Here is a 19,404-nt window from a genome sequence, read left to right as displayed (position 1 = left end):
GTGCTAACGATTCTGCCAGCACGCAGCCTTAATAGTATTAATAATAATAATAATAATAATAACAACAACAACAACAACAATAATAATAATATTGACACTAAGCGTTTTCTCCTGATAATAGGATGCATTCAAAATATCGACACTTCAAAAAAAAAAAAAAAAGTGGCTGCCGAAATAGTCTCTGTCAAATTTGGTCGTATTAGTCAGTAACTCAAGAACGATACGACAAGGACGACGACAACAACAACAACAACGACGACGACAACAACGACGAAGACAACAATAACAACAACAACAATAGCAATAACAATTGCAATGAGAACAAAAACTACGTGAACAAGAAGTTAACAAAGTCTACAAAAACTTCAAGGTTGTCAAGCTGGACATCAAGATTTGCCAAGATGGTCGACAAGTTTCTCCTCCATTTTAATGAAGATTCAAAAAAATTAATTTAAATCTAAAAAGAATTAAAATGAAAAGGAAAATTTCATTGAACGATACACATATACATATATATATATATATATATATATATATATATATATATATATATATATATATATATATATATGCATATATATGTGTATATGTATGTGTATATGTGTTGTGTATGTGTGTGTATGTGTATTAAACATTCCATTAGTTTTTTTTGTAGAATATGAAGACAATCCGTCGTAAATTAATTTATGGAATAAAATTTTATTTTCATGTTGACATGACAGAGAAAGAGTAGTTTGAACTCAACACAATTAAGTTATAATATTGATACTGTTGTGTAGTAGTGGCGATGGTGTGCAGGGGTAGATAATTGGTGCTGAATACCCTCTTAAATCTTGAATTTTTTTTTTTTAAATGCTTCTTCTCCGAAAAGAAAAAGCAAGAGAGAATAACAATGGAAGACATTCATAAATGGTTGTGATGAGAGAATCATAGTTTTATTTGTTTATATATATATATATATATATATATATATATATATATATATATAAATGCATGTATATATATAATCTTTTCTCCGAATTTTATTATGCCTCTTAAACATTTGGTAATAACAAACAAAAACAATAAGGAAAACAAATAAAAAACAATCAAAGTAATAATAATAATAATAATAATAATAATAATAATAATAGATTCAAATTGTGGCACGGAGCCAGCAGTTTTTGAGGGGAAGTGTAAGTCGGTTACATTGACCCAAGTATTTGACTGATATTTATTTCATCGATCCTCAAATGGATAAGAGGCGAAATCAACCTCGGTGGAATTTGAACTCTGAACGTAATAACGGACGAAATGCCGCTAACCATTTCGCCCGTCATGCTAACGATTCTGCCAGCCTTAATAATAATAATAATAATAATAATAATAATAATAGTAATAATAATGATAATAATAATGATAATAATAATGATAATGATAAAAATGATAATGATAATAATGATAATAATAATAATAATGATAATAATAATAATAATAATGATGATAATAATAATAATAATGATATTAATAATAATAATAATAATGATATTAATAATAATAATAATAATATTAATAATAATAATAATAATATTAATAATAATAATAATAATAATAATGATATTAATAATGATAATAAAAATAATAATAATAATAATAATAATAATTAGAATAATAATAATAATTAGAATAATAATAATAATAATGATATTAATAATAATATTAATAATAATAATAATAATATAATAATAATAATTATAATAATAATATTAATAATAATGATAATAATAATATTAATAATAATAATAATAATAATAATAATAGTGATATTAATAATAATAATAATAATATTATTATTATTAATAATAATAATAATAATAATATTAATAATAATAATAATAATATTAATAATAATAATAATAATAATAATAATATTAATGATAATGATGATATTAATAATAATAATGATAATAATAATAATATTAATAATATTAATAATAATAATAATAATAATTATAATATTAATAATAATGATAATAATTCACGTAAGAATGAGAAAAAAGCTGACCTCGCTAGGATTTGAGTTGAATCGTATAAAAAGGACCGTGACGCGGTTTCGTTTTGGTCTGCCACATACATACACACACGCACAGACACATAATTACACTATACATAGACAATGAAAAAGAAAACAAAAGCCCGAACAATGACTTAACAAAACCCATACGCACACACACACACACACACACTCACACATATTATGTTAGAACGTCAACAACATTTCGTGGGTGTGCGGCGCAACGTTATCAACAGATCTAGCGTCATTGCATCAGCAGACACCCGGTATTATGTAGGATCAGCTTCTAATTCCTTTAAATACCGTTCCAACATACATACTCACAGCTTCTGGTATAAAAACTTATGTAATTCAATTATATTAGCTAAGAACGTATTTAATCTAAAATCTTCGAACTACACTGGGACACATCACAGAGAGTTTTTACACTGGAAACAAGAAAGACTGCAGATTTTGCTCATGTTTTATTCGGTAACAAATTATTTTAAAACTTATAACAGAAATGTTTTTCTCATGCAAAGTTTTAAAGTCGTTTAAATTTTATAAATATCAGGTAAAATAATAAATAATCCATTCTATCGGTTGACTCTAACTTTATTACATATAACCATATTGAAACTTCAAATAACGCTGGTTTAAAGCTCCTCCTCCTCCTCTTCCCTTCCTCCTTTTTCTTTTCTCCTGCTCTCCTCTTCTATTCTCTCCTCATCTCTTCTTTTAATATTTCCCTCATTTGATACCCCTGTGGCAACTGAAAAAGTTATCCTGATCATCATCATCATCATCATCATCTTCATCGTCGTCGTCGTCGTCGTCGTTGTTATTGCTGTTATTATTATTATTATTATTATTATTATTATTTAAATGCCCACTGTTTTTTGTCTTTGGATTTCTTCAGTCCTCGTAGTCAATAAAGAAATTATTATTATTCTTATTATTAATCGTGAATGTCTTGGGCCCGCGTGGCCAGTAAAGAGATCATCTTCATCATCATCATCACCATCATCATCGTCGTCGTTGTCGTCGTCGTCATCGTCATCGTCATCATCATCACCGCCGTCGTTGTTGTCGTCGTCATTATTATTATCATTATTATTATTATTATTATCATTATCATCATCATCATGATTATTATTATTGATAGTAGTAGTAGTAGTAGTTGTCATAGTAGTAGGCGTAACGGTATCGCCTCGTCTATGGTGGCTTTAGTTCGACTTTTTTTTTCTTTTATTAGTTGATCGCATGCTTTTCTTGAGACGCTGTTAGTCTTCTTAACCGTTACACGATGGCAGAGCATAAGGGCTGAATGTCGGGAATGGCGGAGACATCATACTGCCGAAACCTGAAGAGAATAAGACAAAAGAATTCGTTAAATATTTATTGATTAGAAGAAATGATACACAAAAAAATGAAGGTCGTACGATCTTTTGTTTGTCATAGAGAGAGAGAGAGAGGGGCAGAGAGAGAGGGACAGAGAGAGAGGGAGAAAAAGAGAGACAAAGAAACAATGACAGAGAGAGAGAGGGATAGAGAAAAAGAGAGAGAGAGACAGAGAATGAGAGACAAGGATAAAGAGTAAAAGAAAGAGAGAGAGAGAGAGAGAGAGAGAGAGAGATGGATAAAGAGAAAGAGAGAAAGAGAATGAGAGAATGGGCGAAAGAGTTATGGAAAATAAAATATGAAATCATAAAAAAGGTTAATGACGCACAAATCTACGTGGCAGACGATACAACGATGAAACTATTTCTAATGTTATCATTGACATGTCTAAGGTAAGCAAATGGCGCAGTTGAGGTCGTTGAAGAAGCTGAAATATGAATAGCAACATCGAAAAAATACCTGAGGAATGAGAACCTAGGTTCGAAATTTCCCCAAGACACCTGAAGAAGGCTGGAGGGTATATCAGCCGAAACGTTGCGTTAACAACAAACAAGATGAGGACGAATATCCGTCGAATGGAAATAATAGTTTTCCTGTTTCAATAAATCAAAACATTTTACTCGAACTTTGGTATTCGAGAGTAGAATTCCCAGTTTGGCACGCACGTGCCTGTGTTAATATCTATCTATATTGAGGGAAAGAGAAAGAGAGAGAGTGTGAGAGAGAGGACATGTATGTGTGTTTTGTTACTGTTTACGTGTTCACCTGTTCACTTACCTTGCAGACTGCTGCGCACAGGCGCCGTGCACATTCCGAGTGGACTGTTGCTCAGTCGCGACACAGGTGCGAATGCACTCTTCTCTTTCACAACACTGACCATGTTGACGGGCGAAAACGTGAAAGACCCACCACTCGCTGCACTATATACATTGTTCATATCAGTACTGTTGTTATTATTGTTGTTACTGCTGTGACTGCTACTGTGAGGACTGCTACTGCTGTTGTTGTTGTAGTTGTTGCTGTTGCTGCTGTTGTTGTGATGGAGATGACTGTTGTTGATGAGGCTGTTGACGGCGAGGCTGTTTGTGTGTCCGAGGTAGGGCGACGATTGTGATAAAGCGTCGCTGGCGATCGAACCGAAGCCCATGGATGACAACTGACAGGAACTACTGGAAATCACTGATGGTGGGCGTGATGGTGGTGGTGGTGGCGGCAGTGGTGGAAGTGGTGGGTGTGGTGGCGGTGAGAACGGTGGCGGGAGCAGACCTTTTGTTGAAGCAGACAGAAGATAAGAAGACATTAATGACAAAAAGCAAATTTAATGTTTACCGGTGCAAACCGGTGTGTTGATTCGCATCCTTTTACGTAAAAAAAAAGAAAAAGAAGAAGAAAGAAACTTAAATTAACCACTTGATGTTCCGAGATAATTACGTGCGAACAAGAAGGGAGAGTTGCTGTGGTGGACTTAGCTGTCGATGACGAAATATGAACGTTTAGCTGTTTTGTCGAACGACCTGCACGAATGGTTTGTTTCTAGAGATCAAAAGTCTATGCTGTGCTGTACGTGATCTTCCTCGATGTTACCTGCACAGGTGTACAGTGTGTCACGTATCAGGAGTCGAAGTAATTGCAGAGTCACGTGAGATAGAATGTCTTGCTCAAGAGCACTAGGAACCATACGGTATGGAAATTGAAACCACGATCGCGTGGTCGTGAATGCAGCATCCTAGCCACTAGGCTATGTATCCTCACAATGTATTGATTAAAAAAGAAAAAAGAAAAAGGAAGACCCTTAAGAATGAAAATAAACCTCAAGATGAGGCTTAGAAGCCTGCAGAACGGGAGAAGAAACCAAGATTGAGAAGAGTCCATCTTCGCTGCGTAAACATCCACTTGACGGATGGCTCAACGGGGACTGAAAAAGGGAAGTTTGCACCGGTCTTTAGTCCTACCCAGGTGTGTTCTGACTGATGTGTCAGTAGATTAAGTGAGTTTCAATTATTAGACTGCTGCCATGCTGGGGCACCGCCTCGAAGAATCCTTAGTCGAATGAATCGACCTCATTACTTATTTTTTAAAGCCCCGGTACTTATTCTATTGATATATTTTGCTGAACCGCTAAGTTACGGGGACGTAAATACACTAACACCGGTTGTCAAGCGGTGGTGGGGGACAATCACAAATACAAAGACACACACGCACATACAAACATACACACACAAACACACACACCACACACACACACACACACACATATGAGACGGTTTTCTTTCAGTTTCCTTCTACCAAATCCACTCACAAAGCTTTGGTTGACCCCAGGCTATAGTAGAAGACACTTGCCCAAGGTGTCACTCAGCGGCACTGAACCCGAACCATGTGCTTAGGAAGAAAGCTTCTTACCACACAGCCACGACTGCGCCTGCTCCTTTCATGAATTCTTAAATTGCTTAAATTATTTCGTTTTTCATAATTTGATATTAGTTCTGGATTGTATAATGTCCTCTCTTTGCTTCTCAAAAACCTTCTTTCGTCCATCTTTACGCGTTCTTCCAATATGCCGCACTCCATATTTCAACGTTTTCTTCTATATATAATTCCTTGTGGCCAAAAAGGAAATTGTTGTTCTTCTTCCCCTCCTCTTCCACTTCCCCCTCCCCTCTCCTTCCTCCACTTCCTCTTCCTCTTCTTCCTCTTCCTCCTCCTCTTCCTCTTCCTCCGCCCCTCCCCCTCTTCCCCTCCTTCTTCTTCTTCTCCCTATTCTTCTTCTTCTTCTCCCTATTCTTCTTCTTCTTCTCCCTATTCTTCTTCTTCTTCTTCTTCTTCTTCTTCTTCTTCTTCTTCTTCTTCTTCTTCTTCTTCTTACATCGGAGCATAAGGATGTCTCTCGAGACAGCTGTGAGAAAATTGGATTATTACGAAATTTTACCGGAGGAAGGAAAAAATGTTCCCCCTCTTGGATTATTTTGCAAACAGATGACTTCGAAAGGTTTGGACTTCCCTTCCAAAAGCTTGGATAAACAAAATATTCTTTAGTTTTATTATTTTTTGTTATTTTTAAGATATTATATTATTTTCCTCGAAAAATATTCTTTACAATCCATTCAATAAGGCGTCTTCTACAAGGAGGGAGAGTAAGAGATGTTTTGAAGAAAGCCAAATGGACTGGAGACGCCTCTTCTGAAAAAACAGGTGATGGAATGTTTTTTTGAATGCATAAAAAAGGAAATTTAAGGAAATAATAAACAGAATTTTAAAAATGAAGGAAGATTTAACAGAAAAATGAGATTTACAAAGAGACGACCAGGTAAACACAGAAGGAGCGGCCCTCATTTGACAGGTGGAACCACAGAACTGTGCAAACCATAAACCAGCAGCAGCAGCAGCAGCAGCAGCACCTCCACAACCACCAACACGACCATCAAAACCACTACAACCACCACTACCACCACAACCACACACACATACATATATGCAGATGCGCATATATATATACGTATGCATACATACGCACATAAAAAAATACATACATAAAACGTGTGCATTTGTATGTATGTTTGTGTATGCATGCGCGTGTTATGCCCTTGTGTGTATGCACGTGTATGTATGTATACATATATACACACATAGATGTATATAGGTGCAGGCACATATGCACGCACGCACGCATACACACGCGCACGCGCACGCAAACCAGAGATAGAATTAAGAAGCAAGAGCTAAAATGTCGGAAAGTGGTAAATGGCGGTGAAAGCTGTGAAAAATCACTTAATGTAGTATGGTACGGGAGGTGGCAGTGGTGTAGTGAGGTGGTGTTCACGTTGGAGGGGAGTAATAGTGGCGATGGGGCCGGGTGAAGTTGGGGCTTTACTGGTTGTACTGGTAGTTGTTGTGGTAGGGGATGTAGTTGTAGTGGAGGCGGTAGTGGTAATGGTGCGGTTGTTGTTGTGGTGATCGTAGATGTTGTTGCTGTTGTTATTATGGTAGTAGTAATTCTCTATATGTTGTTGTTGTAGTGGTGGTGGTGCAGCTCGTCGTTGATGCTGTTGTTGTAGTAGTTGTGTGGTGGTGGGGGTTGTGGCAGTGGTTGTAGTAGTAGTGGTGGTGGTGTGAGTAGTAGTAGTAACGGTAGTAGTAGTTGTGGGTGGTAAGAGTAGTAGTTGTGTTGGTGGTAGTAAGAGTAGTAGCCGTAGTTGCTGATGTCTATGTTGATGATGATGCTGGTTGATTAAGCGAAGGTTGAATATTTTGGTCATAGAGTGAAAACTATAGAAATAACAACCACTGCAAATACTACAACACTAACACTGAGATTGCTTCCACCACCACCACCACCCGCATCATCAGCAGTAGTATCACCACCACCATTACTACCACCTCCACGAGCAACACTACTACCACCAACACCACTTAGCCCCTATTAGTATCGCACCTAACGTCACCGATAAACGGCAACTGCCCCCACTTCTACCACTATCACTACCATCGCCACCGCCATCACTACCACCACCACAACCACCACCACCACCACCACCGCCACCACCGTAACCAACGAAGTCCACCATTAATAAAGCAAAGCCAACGTGTGGGGTGTCTTTGCGCTGTCATAGTGAAATGGCCGTCAAACCATTCTCTGCCCTCTTAAAACGTGGAAAATAGAGTTAAACATTGAATAGTATTAAAAAAATATAAAACAAAAAAGAATAAACAAGCAATATGTCATGCAAAAATTTTAAAAAACAAACTCAAATAAATAATTAATTAACGGGATGGTTACGGCTAGAACGGCGATCGAAGGAGTTAAAATGGCCGCCGACAAAACAAACCAGAGATCAATACGGATAATATAAACGGAAAGTGTGAAGTATGAAGCGGGGAAAAATAAAACAAGAAATTTAAGGGTGACAACACGAATTGGACAAGAAAAGTGTTGCACGGATAGGGTCACTGTGGAATAAAGCTCGCACACATACGAAATACAAGAACCAATGAGGGAGCTTTTACAATCAGGGTTAACGTATCCTTCACACTTCTGTGAACGAAATTTCGTCCGCGTTTGATTTTGAACGACCGCTTGATGTAAGGAAAAAGAAAGAAACGAAAAACAAAAATAAAACAGAACGAAAAAATCAACAACGATAGCAAAAAAAAAAAAAAGACAATCTCATAAGAAACAAAAATAGTTGAAATCTTAAGATCGACCAAAACAATAATCTCTACTTTTCAAAAGAAAATATAAATGCTGGTTGATAGATATTTTCCTCGTCACCCTTGATCCAACGGAACAGGCAGAGCGTGACAGCTGGTGGTGTCAGTGGTACGGTTGTGGTAGAGATAGTATAATGGTGGTGATAGTGATGACACAGAGGAAAGAGATCGGCAATGGCCTACTCGAAAGGACAACAACACAAGTTACACCATCAAATGGAAGAGTAAAGAACAAACCAGTTCATGTTTAATATAACAGGACAGAGAAGGCGAACATATGCCAAAGAAAACCCATAAAACTATCTCGATCGCAATTTTTCGGGCAATGCCGACATTTCTGCTAGTACTTGTTAAAATTCTGGAAGCCACGAGATTAGCCGAAGCGTTAATGTTAAACCTTTGTCCCCAATAAAGTTACCTCTTATATGCACACCCTAAGATATATTTTCATAAGCTGTCCCCCCACTTGTGCAATTGTGAGATTAAGCTCTTCAGTGTGTGATCATGACACCAGAGAATATGCACTAGGTGGATGTGCGTGCACGTGTGTGTGATTATGTTGTGTGCGTGTGTGTATGTGGATGTGTGATTGTGTTGTGTGTGTGTGTGCGTGTGAGTATGTGTGTGATTGTGTTATGTGTGTGTGCGTGTTTCGAGATATTTCATTACAATTATATAGCGTTCCATATTTAAGTATAGTTCCGAGTTAGTCCGCTAATTTTTAACACATCGAGCGACATGTCAGCTTTGCATAAAATAAATGCTCTTACAACATAAGGGCTGCATTTTTCTATACACAGGTAAGGTGTGTATGTATATACATAAATATATACGTGTATACACATACATATATATATACATATGTACACACACATATATATATATGTATACATAGATATGTATATACATCTCTCTATATATGTATTTTTATTTGTGTGTGTGTGTGTATATATATATATATATATATATATATATATATATATATATATATATATATATATATATATGCATGTATGTATATGAATATGTAGATGATAAATGTATGATTATGTTGAGCGTTTATTTATGTTATACAATACAGATAAAACACACAACATGTTGATAAAACCGATCAAAAAACAGCTTACCTGGGATTTGTAAATCCCTCCCTACACTCAGCACACGCACGCACACGCATACACACTAACACACTAACACATGAACAAGAACGCATGCGCACACTTCTGTATAAGAATATCAATTTGTCGACATCTATACATTAACAAATTTTACACGCATTAAGCGTTCTGTGTCTACATGTGTAGAGATATATAAGTGTATATATATTTATATAGATGGACATATACGTATATGTTTGTGTACGTCTCTCTCTCTCTCTCTCTCTCTCTCTCTCTCTCTCTCTATCTATATATATATATATATATATATATATATACATACATATATAAAGTGTATGGAATATATGTTTAAAACTATATTTCATATTTTATTCATATTAAGTTGATGCAATAACAAGATTTTGAAATAAAACGAGAAGATATATTGTGTTTTTTCCATTTGTACACACATACACACACGCATGCACATATACATACATACATATATTCATATATATAATGCTAGATATGTGTATATGTATATATATGTGTATGTATGTAAATACATGAATATATATATGTCTATATATATATGTCTATATAAATATATATATATATGTATATATATATATTAGATGCATATGTGTATGTATATTCATCTCGCTATCTCTTGCTTTCTCTCTCTCTCTCTCTCTCTCTCCCCCTCTCTATCTATCTATCTATCTATCTATCTATCTGTCTGTCTGTCTGTCTGTCTGTCTGTCTGTCTGTCTGTCTGTCTGTCAATATATGTCTATCAATATATATGCTGGATTGTATAAACATGTAATGGAAAAAGGTAGAGAATATTCCATACAGTCAAGAATGTCGTTTTTTGCCGGAAGCAAAAGTTTTGATAGTTAAATACATTTATAAATGTACATAACCTATGTATGTATGTATGTATGTGTGTGTGTATGTGTGTGTATGTGTGTGTGTGTGCGTGCAAGTATATTTCTATGTATATACATAAGTATGTATGTGTGTAGAGCAATATTATTTGTATAATTCATTTTATGATTTGCTAAATATCTACCGATGTACCTGCATATATATATGTGTATACATAAATAAATAAATGATGTATACATCCAGATATACGCACACACACACATACACATACATGCACAACACATCATCCATTTATACTCTTCCATTGTTTTCAAATTTTATAAAAACGCATTTGTATAGAAATATTCATTTTAAAACTGAAGCTATATTTGAAATGAAAAAAAAAAAAGAAATAATATGCATATTTACACCCTCACACCCCATACACACACACATATATACACGTACATATATATGTGTGTGCAAGTATATATATATATATATATATATATACATACATACATACATACATATGTGTATATATTTTGACACATGCACACACTCACACTCAACACACACATACATACACCCATATACATAGATGGATACTAAGATTTTTTTTAAAGATTCTATCCTAGAATCATTTCACCAGTTTTCCGCCATTTATTTCCTTCGATTCGTTTTCTTTCCACTCTCACCTTCCTTTCTTCTTTCCTTCCTTCCTCCTTATATTCAGGTTATCATTTTTTTAAAAATCGTCTTTCTTTCTCTTGTTCTTTCATTCACTCTTTCTTTTCATTCGCATCTAATTTCTTTATGTTTACACAAACACACATACACACACCGAGAAATAAATATACAAACAAACCCACTCAAAATCCCCCCTCTCTCTCTCTCTCTCTCTCTCCATATATATTATATATAAGTTTGTATACATATGTGTGTGCATATATATATATATATATATATATATATATATATATATATATATACGTATATATCATTACACACGTATTTATATACATACACGTATATACATATATATATATATATATATATATATATATATATATATATATATATATATATATATGTATAAATACAGACATATATACAAGCATATGTTTATATATACTTATGCATTAATATTTATACACATATACGTATATATATCCATATATAAATGTGCATATATATATGTACGTACATGTGCGTTGTGTATGTGTGTGTGTGTGTTTGTATACACACATTTACTTTTACAAACTTTCAATTTACTTTTCAATTCCAGTTTGTGATTTGCTCTTTGGCGGTAAATTTTCTTTTGGTAATTCATATATATTTATAACTTTTTTTAAAGCACACACACAAACACACACACACACACACACACATGTATATATATAATATTATATTTCTAATTCCTTCTTCTTTGCAGGGTTTATCTAATTCATTTATTTATTTATTGCTTAATGGAATTTTCTGGAATTTTGTAGCTGAACACAATATTGCTTCGCCGTTCTTGGAAAGAGCTATTCCTTATTAAATATAAGTTGGCATTCTATATTTGCACTGTTTCCTACGCAATCGCACATGCATGCACACGCACACAGTATTCATGCGCTTATACGTATATGTATGTGTGTGTGTGTGTGCGTGTGTGTGTGTGTGTGTGTGTGTGTGTGTGTGTGTGTGCGTGCGCGCGCGCGCGCGAGTGTATGTATTTATATACAATAGAAGTGTACAATATGATATATCCAGTGCGGCCATTACAGCCGATCTTACCAATAGGTTTCGCATTAAGAGTTCAATGAGATGTTGTGTAACAGGCCAATTATGTAACCCAGCGCTCTTCAGAGAAGGCAGTCATGCAAGAATATGCGGCGACTGGATATAAAATACTGTATACGTCAATTATTATATCAATCTATTGACTAATATACAAGGGCATAGTTTTTCTGACTTATGGATTCTTAGACGGCCAAATCAAGTAATATGTATTAAATGAATTCACAATTTCACTGCTTGTTCTTAATTTCATTCATATACTGTACGACCCTGTGTCATGTACAAATTGGCCAGTTCTGAATCCATTCACACAGACCATCTTTCGAAAGCTAACACGATGCGTAAATACATATGGCGAAAAGTTCTTTGCTTTGGATAGAAGAAAATACAGGAGGATCAGTTAATTGTGATTTTATTCAACATATTCCCCTCTCAGATTCACACACTTATTGCAGCGGTCCTTCATTTTTCTAAGCCCTGTAAAAGAACTCGGGATGTTGGGCCTTACACGTTACGCTTAAAACCAGGCACATTTCAGCACAACCTCGTACATACATATATACATAATATCCGTATTTATCCAAGATTTTTGAGTGATGTAACCCTTCAACGCCGATCCAGAATATTTATGATAGAACGTGTTCCAACTAAAAGAACCATTCAGTTCTTTTAGCAATCCGTCATCCATCGCGACTTTTCGTTGCTTAAAACTGTAACGGGAGAGACGGAATGATATGATGTTTCATAATCTCTGGGAACTTTGGTGGTATGTAGGTGTGAAAATCACCTATCTATCTATCTATCTATCTATCTATCTATCTATCTATCTATCTATCTATCTATCTATCTATCTATCTATCTATGTCTGTCCAGTCTGTGTCTATATCTCTCTCCATCTATGTACGTGTATATATATATATATATATATATATATATATATATATATATATATACACATATATTTACACGCCTATATATGTGTATATGTATAGTTATATGCGTATATGTATATATAAACATATCTATGCATATCTATGTATATGTATGTATGTATCTATCTATATATATGCACACATGCATACATGCATACACACACACACACACATATGCATCGGTTGCAGCTTTTTGCTTTCGATGTGTTTTGCTAAGTACGCTACTTGAAAGACAGTGAACCACTTTGATGTCGAACCGTTCACATTTTCCAACGGCTCATGCATCAATGGCGGACAGCGACATTATATTTCTATTAATTCAGTTGTAACGAAGATTCCAACAGAACAGAACCTAACGTAATAAACAGCTTCACTCTAATGACAACAAAACTGAACGATCAGCCTATAACCGCCCCAGCATTTAGCTTTGGAGCACACACACACACACGTGTCCGCCTACACACATACACGCACTAACACCAGCGCATTGCATCCGTATCTGCCTCCCCCTACAGACCCAATGATTCTTTGGAAAATATGGACGACTCAACATCAAAGTGGTTAAAAGCTTACCAAGTCGTGTATTTAACAAAATATTCATACATGCGAGCAAGCATACACACACGTGCGAACACGTACTCATACGCACACATATATTCCCGTGTATTTATCTTGTTTGTCAGCCTGGCTATCTTCCTGTGTATATGCTTGTATATGCATTTATGCATGTGTGTGTGCGTGCGTACGTGTGTGTGTGTGTAATTTACTTTTGGACATGCCTCTGTGGGTAAATTTTCTAATAGTTTCAACGTGTTTACCATTTTTGTCATTGAATCCTTTGTGACAATTGCGATTATGTGAGAAGCGATCCGTCGATTCGTACGGAACTCTTCACTCTCCCCACACTTAATACATGATAGGTGGAGCCACTGCTTTAACATCACCACCAGACTGTTGGGTGTCTTTAACAGAGTCCAGTCTGTTGCAATGCATCTAGTCAAATTTTCCAAAATCTATTCCGAAGGATCTGGATTTAGCTGCTTGCGTATTTGTAAAAAAATTTCCATATTCATGATTCCTTTCATTCGTTGGATTTTAGAAATAAGCTAATTTCAAATTGTTTCACTAAAACGAATTTATTTTACGAAATTCTATTCTGTTAATGGTTGGATGGGAATTTGGCTGCTATTTCTAACTACTTGAGTAACCTGGTAGACGTTCCCTCATTTGCTCGATGTTGATGCTGATCAGGATGCTGCTGCTGCTGCTGCTGCTGACAATTATGAGGCGGAAGTGATATGAGACACAAGGCTGTATATATTTTTCAGGGAAAAGGTAGATAGGGTTTACCTTTTGAAGGCGAACGCTTAATCACTGACTGTTCCCATGACTGAGAGTCAATTACATCACGTGACCAGTTGCTGCTATTTGTGTTAAATCATAGATGAAAGTCAACTCGAAATAAAATTCGTAGAAAAAGTGTCAGTTCTGTTAATGCTTTGTCGAAATTGTCTCCTTTTACCAACTTAATAACTGGGAACCTGATAAAAAGCAAAAGAATTTCCGAGATTTAATTTGAAGAGTGGTCTAGCAAGAGTCTTGTAGATTTGATCCGACCCAGTACTTTACTGGTACTTGTTTAATTAACACCCCACTTGATGGGGGTCAATGAAAATGGAAGTAACAAGAAAATTTTTTTTTTTTTGTACAGGATTCAATCATTTTGGTGTATTTTTCTATCTTTACGTTTTGGGCTCAAATCCCGATGATATCGACCTTTTATTTCATCGGATCGATTAAATAATATATCATTCAAATAGAGTAATGGAAAATGATCAATTGCTTATTCTCCCTGCTGGCCGCGCCACCATCGTGAGTTCAAATTCCATCATGATTTACTTTTCCCCCACCATGCAACCTGGACCGATGCAATAAGCACCAATAAAATATTAGTTATGTGGGGCCTCATGTCAATTAATAAACACCTTTTTTGTCTGATCTTTTATGATAATATTCAATTATTTGTGTAGTGCTTTATCTTTGCAATCTTTCATCCGACACAAGCCTGACCTTCCTACTTCTAATAATAGCGGTTCTGTGGCATTTTTTACATACCATGCTATGTTGTTTTCTTCTGCTCTAATGCTGTGTTCGCATCCAATAAGTCCTCTTCCCCCTCTTTTTCTTGGTACATACAGTCTGTTTGTGTCACTTTTTGGGTGGAGTGACCCATATCTAGCTAGCAACTTCCTTGTCTTTCTGTCTAAGCTGTTTAGTTCGTCTACTGACCATGCGATTATCCTTGCTCAATATCTAAGGAGTGAAACTGCCCAGGTGTTGATAGCTTCGATCTTATTCCTTCCGTTTAATTTCGACTTAACGATCAGTCTCAGTCTGAGTACAGTTTTATCTATCAGGAGTTGATCCTTGGTACCTCTGCACTTACACTTGCAACCCTTCTGCTCATGTGGCAGGACTCCATTTTTTCCAGATGTTCGTACATTGACTCTGCGAGTATTCCAGTCAATAACTTCTACATAAGTGGCAAACAGGCTATCGGCCTGTAATTGTCTACCGTATTGCCTTTTCGATGTTTTTCAGGCACAGCACTGTCCTACTCAATGTCGACCACTCTGGTGTTGCTTGGTCGGCATTTAACAAGGTGTTGAGTTGTGCAGCGATTCGTGCATGACATTCACCAAATCTTTTGATCCAGTAGCCTTGAACTCTATCTGGTCCCGGGGCCTTCCAGTTACTTATTTTCTTGCAACCATTCAGCATCCTTCTTGTGCTCCTTGTCTTTGCTCCAGATGTCACTCCCAAACCTTTGACTTTCAATGTTATCTGGTATCAACTTTTCATCTGTACACTCTCCATTTATTTCTTTATAGAATCTCTTCTGATCTACTCTGAATAACCTATTCTGGTGCTAACCCTTCATTCTTTGGTCGTATCTTATCATCTTTGCTTTCTTTGCAACGAGGGGCTGTTTCAGTTCCTTCACTACTACTTTCAGGCCCTTTCTTTCAATATTATACGTCCTTTTCAGTGCCCTGTATTTTTGTTCGCTTTTAAGCTCCCCTTTCGCTTTTTGGTCTAACGCAGAGATTTCCTTCGAGAACATGTCTAACCCTGCCTGGATTCTTCTTTTCCACCATGGATATTTTCTTTTGTCACTCCCATTATGTTTCTTTTTCTTGACATCAACACCCACGTTTTCTGCTACAACAATTCTTGCTGCCTTGATCGAATTATTTGTTTCTCTGATGTTGTTTGTTCTGATGTATTTCAGAATTTCATTGACATTTTTCGTTTCTTGGTTCAATTTCCATCGAAATGTCGCTATCGTTCTCCTGTAGTCTTGCCTTTATTCAGTCGTAGATTGCCTTTTGTTCATCTGTCATGTTGCCATTAGTTTTATCGTCTTCTTTTAGATCATCTATATGTCTCTCATCAAGTAAACTACCACCGCTGCTTTCCTGTGCTATGGAATTACTCTTATTAGAAAGAACTGTATTTTCATTGTTATCTCTGCTGCTATTTTCCATGACCCGTCTTTTGATAGCTTCGAGCTCTACTTCTGTGAACCAACAATTTTTTCTTATTGCTCTAGCTTGATCACATAGTCTCTGTTCGTGATTTGAAACAATCCCTTTTCTCTCCAATGATCATACATACATTGTCGGTATGTATGAAGGACAGGAGATGTATACTTATCGACATTGCAATACATTACGAAAAAAAAAAACATCTCCACCGAAGAAAAAAAAAGCATTGACCAAGAAAAAGGTCTCGAGATCGAAACCAACGGAATGTAGAATACATATAGAGGCCAAAATAATACCTTTGGTCATTGGAGCAGGTGGACTCGCGGAGAAAGGAATGGAAAAGTTCACCAACCATATCCGGGCAGCATTAATATTTATGATGCACAGTACATTGTACGGAGAGTGCTGTCAATGAAATAACATCTTCCTTATAGAGCTCCAGGCCCATAGTTTGGACCCGGCTGTATAGGATATAAAACAAGAAGTGGAAAAAGAAACAACAACAATAGCTACAACAACGACGACAACAACGATAATAACAATGATGATGATGATGATGATTACGACGCTGATGATAATAATAATGGCTTCAAGTTTTGGCACACGACCAGCAAATTAGGAGGAGGGTGTTAGTTGATTACATCGACCCCAGTACTCCACTGGTACTTATTTTATCGACCTCGAAAGGATGAACGGTAAAGTTGACCTCGCCGGAATTTGAACACTGAACGTAAACACGGACGAAATACCGTTATCTATTTTGCCTGGCTCGCCGCCTTAATAATGATGATGATAATAATGATCATAATAATAGTAATAATAATAATTTCTAACATGGGCACAAGACAACATAGTTAGGGAAGGGTGTTCCGATGTATTGGATTCAGTAGAGCATTGCTGCACTAATTGACCCCCAGCAAGATTAAGAGCAAAGAGAACTTTGGCGTGGTTTGAACTCAGAATATAAAGAAACGTAATTAAAATCTATTTTCTTCAAACCTTATTTATTCTCTCCATCCCGATCCTAATTTCCAGATAAAGAGAACATAACTAAATGTTGTCAAGCATTTCTAATCTAGGATTATTTTCTGCCTATCACTCCACTACCCATTTAATAATAATGATAATAGTTGAGGTAATATTAACAATAATAAAAACGGTAATAATAATACTTGTAGCAGTAGTAGTGGTAATAATAATAATAATAATAATAATAATAAAATGGAAAATTATAGTAGCAAAAGGAAGCAGGGAAAAGTTGACAGACGGGTTATAACAGAAACATGAATATACAGCAAAAAAGAGAGGTGACGTGATAAAGAAAGCGATAAAGATGCGACAGAAGCATGAAGACATGCCAATAAATATGGAAACATAAACGGAAATAAGCGAAAACGACAATAAAAAAACAACAACAAAAGATCGTATGTGAATAAAGTTTAACTTAAAGAACAAAACAAAAAAGTTAAAAATGGATAAATGAAAAAGAAAAAAAAAGTATTCTTTAATCTTTCTTTTAATTTCATTTTGTTGTTGTGATGAAGTTGTTGTTGTTTTACTTTCTAAAGGGGAAATATATTTTTTGAAAGATCTTTTTGTAAAATAAATAAAAGTCAATTTGCCAAAAAAAAGAAAGAATAATAATAATAATAATAATAATAATAATGATAATAATAATAATAATAACAACAACAACAAAGGTCCTGAATAGGTTTTTTTTCTCTTTTTATATATATATTTGATATATAGGGAATTTTGAAGGGAACAGGGGTTGGGTTTAGGGCAGTGGTGGTTTATGTTTCTTTCAAATGTCCTTTTGGTTTTGGTCTTGATGGTTTGTGGGGGTTAAATGTTATTAAAGGTCAAAGTTCATTTATTCAGATCAAAGATGTTTTGTGTTTCTTTATTTTTTTATTCGACATTTTTTTTTCCTTTGAGTCAGTTCAAGTTCAGAGAGAGGTGACGTTTGGGGGTGGCATCAGTGAAGAAAACGTATACGGGGGTGAGGGAAAACCCCCTGAAATGTCCACATTTTATAATTAATTTAAAAAAAATTTGTTTTCCTTATTGTTTTCAAAAACAAAAACAATAAAATCCACGACATTGTCACATTTTTCTGTCATTATTCTAATGTTTTTGCTTTTGTTTTTATGCGTTTGCGTGTGTGTGTGTGTGTGCGTGTGTGTGTGTTTTGTTTTCTTATTGCTGCTGTTTGAAATCTGCTTTGTTCGAGAAAATAGTGATTATGATAATAACCATGAAGATAATGATGATGATGATGGCGATGATGATGATGGTGATGACGACGATGATAATGAGAATGGTGTTGATAATGATGATGATGATGATGATGTTGATTTTGGAGTTAGGGTTTTTGTAATTTTACTGCTTTTCTTTTTACATTTTATTATGGTTTAGACCCTGGTAAACTCTGATCGGACGAAAGTTCCATGGTCAAAGTCGTTCCAACCGTGAACATCCCGTCTTCTGAAGGATATGTATGACAACATTATGGAACACGTTCTGTTGTGATA

At 35.4% G+C, this 19,404-nt stretch overlaps 1 protein-coding gene and 1 long non-coding RNA gene across 7 annotated transcripts in view; one reads left to right on the top strand and one right to left on the bottom strand.

The window, feature by feature from the left end:
• The window catches only part of LOC106878718 (uncharacterized), a 151,253-nt gene that overhangs the window by 17,417 nt on the left and 114,432 nt on the right, over window positions 1-19,404 (top strand). The gene's annotated exons all lie outside the window — the stretch shown is intronic.
• LOC106878716 (transcription factor COE3) overlaps window positions 2,503-19,404 on the bottom strand; it is a 335,557-nt gene continuing 318,655 nt past the window's right edge. For all 6 annotated transcript variants that reach the window (XM_014928021.3, XM_014928020.3, XM_014928022.3 and 3 more), the window contains 2 exons: window positions 4,211-4,699; window positions 2,503-3,395 (listed from right to left, as the gene is read on the bottom strand). In XM_014928021.3, coding sequence (XP_014783507.1) covers window positions 3,325-3,395; window positions 4,211-4,699 — 560 coding nt within the window. In that variant the 3' untranslated portion in view covers window positions 2,503-3,324. The remainder of the gene's footprint in view (window positions 3,396-4,210; window positions 4,700-19,404) is intronic.

Source organism: Octopus bimaculoides, chromosome 22 (genome assembly GCF_046866305.1).
Source record: "Octopus bimaculoides isolate indiv1 chromosome 22, ASM4686630v1, whole genome shotgun sequence".
NCBI classification, from domain to species: Eukaryota; Metazoa; Mollusca; class Cephalopoda; order Octopoda; family Octopodidae; genus Octopus; species Octopus bimaculoides.
The sequence above is the reverse complement of the archived record's forward strand: the minus strand, read 5'-3'. Positions and strand labels throughout refer to the sequence as shown.